This window comes from Perissodus microlepis, chromosome 3, assembly GCF_051167445.1.
Source record: "Perissodus microlepis isolate ML-2025 ecotype Zambia chromosome 3, ASM5116744v1, whole genome shotgun sequence".
Lineage (NCBI taxonomy): Eukaryota > Metazoa > Chordata > Actinopteri > Cichliformes > Cichlidae > Perissodus > Perissodus microlepis.
In genome coordinates this window covers 16,919,810-16,928,579 of record NC_140463.1, presented here as the reverse complement: position 1 = coordinate 16,928,579, position 8,770 = coordinate 16,919,810, and the positions used below count along the sequence as shown (strand labels likewise).

Sequence of the window (8,770 nt, the reverse complement as noted above, 5' to 3'; positions counted from 1 at the left end):
AATTGAGAATGCAAGAACTACCGGGGCATCAGCTGACTCTCCATCGTCGGCAAGGTCCTCATGAAAATAATTCAATCGCGCTTTCAAAACCATTGTGAGATGACCAGCCGGGAAGAACAGGCAGGGTTCCGACCCGGACGAGGCTGCTGTGACCAGATCTTCGCACTACGTCGACTGATGGAGGGACGGATCAGATGCGGACGCCGAACAGTCGTTATATTCATCAATTTCAAGTCTGCGTTTGATTGCATCGACTGGCCGGCCTTGTGGAGGGCTTTGGCAGCCGAACATATACCCGCGAAGATCATCGAGCTACTACGAACCGCCTATGATGCCTCGACCAGCTAGTTACGCATTCTTGACGAAGTGTCCGAAGAATTCCCCATCATGATCGGGGTCCGGCAGGGCAAAGTGGTGTCGGCGCTGTTGTTCAACATCGTCATCGATGCGATAATGTGCAAGGCATTCGAGGCATTCACTATTTTAATGTTTGCCGATGATAGCGCCGTTTTTGCTGAATACAACGCTGAGGCAACTGACATCCTCTATGACATCGCAGGCCACTCCAAACCGTACGGCCTCAAGATCAACGCAGAGAAGACCAAAGTCCTGATGACCGATGGCTCACCAGCGATCATCCACCTCGAAGGTGTGCAGATCGAACAAGTCCAACAATTCAAATATCTGGGGTCCCTCATCGAGGAGAAGAAAGTGGTATCATCAACGGAGGTACGCTCCAGAATTGGCCAGGTAGCGGAAGCGTTCGGTTCCCTGAGCTGGTGCGTCTGGAAGAAGAGCAACATCTCACTGGTGACAAAGATCCAACTTTACCGAACCCTGATCCTGCCCAGGCTACTCTACGGCGCGGAGACGTGGACGATGCTCAAACACGGCCTGAGTAAGCTCGAAGCTTTCCAAATGCGTTGCCTTCGACGCATTCTCGGCATTTCCGTTCGCGACCATCATTCGAATGACACCATCCTCACCAGCTGCGGCAGCCAACAGACGATTGGCGGCCTAATCCAATGCCGCCGACTCCGGTGGTTTGGCCACCTATGTCGAATGGACCCGAGCTGCTACCCCCATTGGCCTACTCTGGTTGACCCGCCCCGCCGATTGGAGGGTGCAACGAAATCCTTCATGCTGAGGAAAAATCATTGTTTCCATGTTTGTAACAGCAGAACTTCATCAGATTATTGTTGTTGATTTTGTAGTTTGTAGATGTGTGTTTGATCTTCTTGAACAAATCAACAAACAAACCAGTGATTTTTGACAGTGTTGTCTCTGACTCACTGTGAAAGGAGATAGAGTTGTGAGTGTGTCTGCTCCTCTCTGTCTCCTCAACAGGATCATTTGTAGTGGATGTGACACAGAGCTCCTATCAGGCAGAGGAGAACCACAACATCACACTGGAGTGGACGTTCTCTAGCATATTGAGACCATCTCTCCACACTGTTACATATTCCATATGTACAGAGCACGCCCCCCCCTTGGTCATGGCATGTAGATATTTCTTTAAGACACTCTGGCACGCCCGGTTACGTCCACCAGCTCATGTATAAAACAGCTGTGCAGACGTGACACCGGTGATCATTTGATCCCCACTTGTGTTGTGTGTGTGAGTGCTTTGCCTTGACAGTGCTGTATGTATGTGCGTCTGTCAAGAGCGTGTTTCAGCATCTGTCGTGGGGGCTGCCTCTCCCCTGGTATTCCCCGATATTCCCCCGGTATTTCCCTGGTATTCCCTGGTATTCCCCTGGTATGCACTGGTATCCCTTAGCTTGGTTCCCCTTAGCTGGCCCTTAGCTTTCCCCTTGATCCGCAGCTATAAAAAGGGCCTCCTACCAGTGGTGTAACAAAAAACAAATTACAACTCAAAACAACAGAGAGCCAGACATACAAACTAAATAAAACCTTAAATATGAAGCAGACGGAGTCACCATATTACTCCAAATTGCCGTCAGCCGACAACTCTAATTTAATAATTAAGACAACATGCACACCAGCCGACTTCTGTAGCCGGTGTTCCAGATTAACTGGCGTCGCAGATCATATGGCTTTGTTTGAACAGATGTGTGGCAGACTTGCTTTTCAGGAGCCGCTACCAACAAAACAGCAAATAAAAACCAAATATTTCATCTATGACATTTGTGAGGTTACGTCAAACACACTCCATCAGTCTTGTTACTGTTGAACAACAAATATCGCAAGTTTACCTGGTGATATTCTCATGCAGGAGGCGATCGTGAAAACAGCAAAACAATTAACACCTCGCCGATGCTGTTCACAGGACAGCAAGAGTAAAGGATCAGGAGAACCTTGTCTTTGTTATCATTCCCCCCATACGTGTTATTACTTATGTTTCTTCTATTGTTATCTGCTAATGTAAAGCTCTGCATTAAAAAAAGTTTTTCTCCCAGTTTTTCATTTTGTAAACCTGCGATGTGACAATAAAGCTGAATCTGAATCAGTGAATTCCTTTGCCATCTAAAAAAGTTGGCAAAGGAATTCACTGATTCACACAGTGAATCTCAGACAAGCTGTACTCTCCCGATGATTGCCCTCTTCCTGTTAACTTTAGAACTTTTATGGAAGTCAAGACTGTGTAGTCAAAGTCAACGAATCTGTGTTTGAAGACTTCAGTCAACCACAGATTGTGGGTTTTATTGATTTCTTTGATTTTTCCAGACAGAGGTTCAAAGGTAACACATTTCTGTTACATGAACCTCTTTTAGTTCATTTTATCTGTTGCTAAAATCTGGAGTTTAATCCATTTTCTCCTGCTGAACTCTATGTAGTGTGACCATTTTTAACTTTTAATGATTTTAAAACCTCTGAGGTGATGGCAGTTTTTCTTATGACCCTGAGTAAAGATGGTTCACTTCACTTCCAGAACCTGTAACAGGAAAGCAAACAGTGAATGCGGAGCTGACAAGTTCAAAACTACATGTCACAGCTCCTCTGTGATTTTTCATATAACAGACAAAAGATCTCACTCTGTATTATCTCCTTGATGGTGTCGAGTTACCAGAGTCTCAGGATGAAGAGTTTTCCGGACGAGTCCAGAGTGACAAAGACGCCCTCAGAGAAGGACGAATCAGACTCCAGCTGTCCAGACTCAGGACTGAGGACTCGGGTCTGTACCTGTGTGAGGTGAACACAGGTTATGGCCGCGGCTACAACAGCTGCAGAGTCACCGTCTCTGGTAAGACAATTCATTTATACACATGCGATCACTGTGAGTTGTTAAACATCAAAGCTGGCTTCAAATATGAAAAGATCACTTGTGAATGTGGTGGTGGTCAGACGGCCTGGTGGCGCCAGTGTCCGGCAGCCTCGCCTCTGTCAGTGCACCCCAGGGCAGCTGTGGCTACAATGTAGCTTGCCATCACCAGTGTGTGAATGTGTGTGTGAATGGGTGGATGACTCGATGTGTAAAGCGCTTTGGGGTCCTTAGGGACGAGTAAAGCGCTATACAAATACAGGCCATTTTAATGTAACATTCATTTTTAAAAATAGACAAAACATTTTTGTTCTTTAGAAAGTTTTCACCTTCATATAAACATTTTCTTAACACACATTCTCTTTGATTAATGGAGTCGACAGCATGGAGTCCCAAAACAGGATTCAGTTCTGATGTTGTATAAAGTTGTGAGTGTGTCTGCTTCTCTCTGTCTGCTCAACAGGATCATTTGTAGTGGATGTGACACAGAGCTTCTATAATGTAATGAAAGTGTCTGTACTTTGGTATTAACACGGTTTCTTCTGCAGTGTTGAGCATGGTACCTTGAAAAGTAATTTGTTATAGTTACTAGTTACTTATTCAAAAAAGTAACTGAGTTAGTAAAGGAGTTACAATATTATAAAAGTAACTAATTATTGAAAAGTAACTAGTGTGTTACTTTTAATAAATGTTTAACCCTCTGGGGTCCAGGGTATAATTGGCCGTTGCAGTCTGCCTTTGGTGGCTTTTTGGCAGTAACTGTGACATTTAGCAGTCGCCTCATTGTTCTGACACAAAACAAAACTATCAACTACACTACACACTAACTACACAACACACAAATTTTAGACTCCAAACAAGCTAAATGTCAGAAATCTCTCACATCTCAAAACTCTCTGTCTCTCTCTCTCACTGTTGGGGGAGAGAAATCTCTGTGTCTGTCTCTCTCACTAAAACTTCTGCCTCTTCCTAAACAACCAAATGCCATGTACCATGTTGCCATATCATTTTTTGATTGGTCAACATGGTACATTTTTTCACCAATAGAAAAGGGTGGTTTTTTTGTTTTTTTGTTTTTGCAGGTGGAGGGTGCTTTCCTTAGAAAACATAGTTTTTACAATTTCTTCCTCTGGTTTTATGTGGCCTATCAACACAATTTAAAAACTGGTATATAGTTTGAAGTCCACACTTTTAACACAAAAATGGAGACTTGGGGTTGTTTAGAAATAGCAATTAGTTACATTACTAGTTACTGAAAAATGCTGTTATCCCCATCACAGATTTAATAAAATGTTTACTGTATGAAAATGTAATGTACACTGCAATCCAAATAACAAACAGCTGAGGGATTTTTCTTTTTTTTTTTTGTTGCTGTTGTTTTGGAACAAAAACATAATGTTCATGCAACAATATCATCCACTTTTACTGTTTCTTTTTTATTTTTCCTTGCAGGAAAATCTCATCTGGTGTGTTCATCTCAGGTTGTAGCCATGATGGGTGATGATGTTGTTCTTCCATGTCAGCTTAAACTTGCTGTTGATACTAACGCTGAGACTGTGAACTGGATCAAACCTGGTCTGCCTAAAAAAGTTGTCCACCTTCATCATAAAGATGGACGGCTGGTGTTTGATAACCAACATCCCTCTTATGACTTTTATACGCGAGTCTTTGAGGATGAATTGATCAAAGGGAGCGTCTCGCTCAAACTATTCAAAGTGAAACTCTCTGATGAAGGAACGTACAGATGCTCCATTCCCTGGATACGTGAAGAAGCTTCCATTGTTCTCACTGTTGGTGAGTCTAAACATTTAAACAAACCTGATTTAAAATATAAAGAAGCTTTATGATCAGTGGAAAACAGTTTGCAATGCCTTGTTTGCCCTTCATCAGCTTCAGCATCTACACCCGTCATAAAGGTGATGTCAAATGACAGCAGGAGGATGGTGTTACAGTGTGAATCTGCAGGCTGGTATCCAGAGCCTGAGCTGCTGTGGTTGGACGGTGAGGGAAACCTCCTCTCTGCTGGACCTACAGAGACCCTCAGAGGTCCTGATGACCTCTATACTGTCAGCAGCAGAGTGACTGTGGAGAAGAGACACAGCAACAACATCACCTGCAGAGTCCAGCAGAGGAACACCAACCAGAGCAGAGAGACACACATACATGTTCCAGGTAATAATGACTCACATTCACAAACTATGCCATTATTTTGACATTAGTTTGTCACATTCATTTTTCCCTCTAGCGGTAAAATCACACACACTTCCTCTAATCCACAATATGGTTGGTTGATTTTGTCCTTTAAGGTGAAGACATCAGAGATGCGACATTAATTATTACTGTTGGAGCAGCTTTCTTGGTGTGTATTATAGTGGCATTTGTTACATGGAAACTGAAGCAAAAGCAAAGTGGTGAGTCAGAAATTTATTTTTAGTTATTGTCAATATTATCTGCAATAAGTGATCACAATCACATGTGTAAAGTGTATAAGTAAATTGATATGTCATTTGATACAGAGGAACAGAGGAACACCAACCAGAGCACAGAGACACACATACATGTTCCAGGTAATAATGACTCACATGTAAGTCTTGATGCGTGCTCAATTATCCAGGTAACTAAATCCCAAATAGTGGATTCTGTTCAGCTGGACGTAGCGTTTTGTGGGAGAAACGTTTCATCACTCATCCAAGTGACTTCTTCAGTCTCAGCTGACTGCAGGTTTCCCAATCTTATAAACCAGAGGTCCCCAATCCCAGTCTACGAGGGTCGGTGTCCCTCCAGGTTTTAGATGTGTCCCTGATCCATCACAGCTGATTTAAATGGATAAATTACCTTCTCAAAGGTCGTGTCCAAATTCATGGGCTGCATCCTCCTGAGCGCGCATTTGTAGGCCGATTACATCACAGCGACGCGCCGAAGGCTGTCCAAATTCGTAGACTCCTCCGAATGCAGCCGACAAATGCGTCCTCCTTTTCCCCGAATTTGAAGGATGGGTCAGGTGTGTCCTTCGTAGCCCACCATATCCCAGAATTCATAGCCAAACTCCAGTTTCCGGCAATGGCGGCTGCTACTAAGTTTTAAAATTACTGTTATTAATCTTTCTAGGTCACAAAATAAACTTTTAACAGGCGAGAATGTGGGTGTGTAAACTTGAAATATCTGCTTGGTTTATCAAGATATCACATATTTGCAAAAGTCCTCCGCCGTTTTCGGAGACGTCTGCTACCCACCAGCTCAATAGCTTGCCGGGAGCTTGAGGGTCACTGAAGCCGCCGAGAACGGCACAACTCCCGGTACATCATTTTCAGATCACCGCGGACTTTCGCTACTCAGGTTAAACGTGATATATAAGTCACTTAGACAACCTAAAATGTTATTGTTTGGCTTTTTTCAGTGTTTTATTTGTTCGTGAGTAAATCGGTTTGGCTGAGATTAAAGTTATTAGATTAGATAAAATAAAACTTTATTAATCCATTGGGTGGGTTCCTCTGCAGCCCATGAATTTGGACACGACTAACACTCGTGGACTGGGATTGGGGACCCCTCTTATAAACAGTACATTTGCATAATGACTGAAACCAGCCAACTGAATGAACAATGGGTCAGTTCCTTGATCACGTAAGGAAAAAAAAAAACTTTTTTGCCTGTTTTTTTTTCTACTTTGAAATAACTTGTGACCAGTTGTAAATTTTTTTTAAATCTTGTTAGACAATATAAACCATATCCACTGTTCACTGTATCAGTCCTGCTGTAGTGGTTGTTTGCTTGCTGAGTATTCCTGTTGTATTCAATTTATCAATTTATCTTGCATCAGAAACATCTATATGTACAGGTGCTGGACATTTGACAATTTTGTTTTTATGTAAGATTAGATTTCCCTTTTATTCACTTTGTCAAACTTTATATGAGAACATCAAATTCCTGTGACACTGTTTAATGCAGCGTCCTCATTAGCACATATTTAAAAACCTTAACATTTTTATGGGGATTTCTTCTGTACTGAAAAATGCTGGAAAATCCTTTCAACCCTTTAAACTTTGATGGTAAAATTGAAGTGTCGATGATTCATTTTCTGATTTACATTAATACTACTCTGTGTTTTCAAATTTAAAATGATCTAGTCAACATATTTTATAATATACTGAATAGGTGTACATCTTTATTGCTGCAGTTAAACCAGGCTCTGATTAAGGCCTAATGCATTTCTATTCCTGCGAAATGACCTTTTTTAAACACTGTTATTTAAATCACTGTTTGCATCACAAGTTATTTCCTGTGGGGAAAACAAACATGATTTCAGCAAATGTACAAGAGTAATGGAGGAAGGTGTTTTACTAGGAAATCTATTGTAAGGAATCAAAAACAAAAGGAAAAATTACTGAAGAGGAGCCCCTGGTGGACCCATCGAGGACTATATTTAAAACTGACTCAAAACCTCATTATAATTTTACACACATGTGTTTGTTATTTAAGTGAAAAAGAAAATGAAATAATACTGTTTTCATGTTATTCTATTCATATTTCTGATCATTACTTTTTACACTTAATTCCAAGATTACAGCAAACGATGTCCAAGTGTAGTAAATATTTATATGAATGGTAACTCTGTCATTTATTTGTATTTGTAGACCACATGAACGATGGAAGTGAACAGACAGAAGAAGAAAATAAGGACATAACTCTCTTTAATGACAACCAGACAGTAACATCAACACAGGGACTGCTGGAAAGTGAAAAAAGGTGGCACGAGTCGTTTCAAAGATTCGACTGAATGGCCAAAATGACTTTTTCAGTTATGACCCCTCACTGCCTGTTTTATAAATTGTAAAAAAAAAAAAAAAAATCATTTTTATTCCTCTGCTTTTAAGTTTGACTGAGTGATGTCTTCTCACCTTGTATTTATTGTTGTTTTTATTTGTTGATCTCTTTTTTGATATCTGTTGTTTTAAAATCAGTGCTCTATAAATCAAACTGAATTTGACTGAATTTATTTTCTTAGTGTTTATATAATCGTACCACTTCTCCCTTGTTGGTCATTTTGTTTGCGCATCAAAACAAGTTGCTTTTTGCACTTGAAACCTTTTTTTTCTACAACCAGTTGTGATTGTTGCTGCTTGTAGATCTGTCCAAGAATCAGGTGTAATTCATAAATAATTTACAAGTAGAAATTAGGGGTGCAACGATATTCGTATCGATATTGAACCGTTGGATACAGTGCTTTCGGTTCGGTACGCATATGTATCGAACAATACAAAATTTGTAATTTATTTTATCAACTTTCCTTCTGACGATGCTGTCTGTTTTGAGCGCTCAGTGAATCTGCGTTCGACTACTCCGCCTAGGCTGCACTGTCGAGCGCAGATCCACTGAGCACTCAACACAGACAGCATCGTCAGAAGGAAGAGCGCAGGGCAAGCTACCGAGACAGAAGTTAAGCTCTCCTTGCAACATGGCAAATTGAACCTCCCCCACCCTCATTCAGATCTGGCGTTTGGAATTATTTTGGTTTTCATGTGACGTATGACCCTGAAGGTAAGCGCGTCA

At 41.4% G+C, this 8,770-nt stretch overlaps 1 protein-coding gene across 1 annotated transcript; it reads left to right on the top strand.

Moving 5' to 3' along the window:
• Positions 1–387: 387 nt before the first annotated feature.
• Positions 388–8,134, top strand: LOC146390218 (uncharacterized). The gene is made up of 8 exons (XM_084921054.1): positions 388–1,123; positions 1,348–1,454; positions 2,983–3,205; positions 4,676–5,017; positions 5,114–5,395; positions 5,530–5,634; positions 5,740–5,790; positions 7,855–8,134. The coding sequence occupies exons 1-8, from the start codon at positions 388–390 to the stop codon at positions 7,995–7,997; spliced, it is 1,989 nt and encodes a 662-aa protein (XP_084777180.1). The 3' UTR covers positions 7,998–8,134.
• The last annotated feature ends 636 nt before the right edge of the window (positions 8,135–8,770 follow it).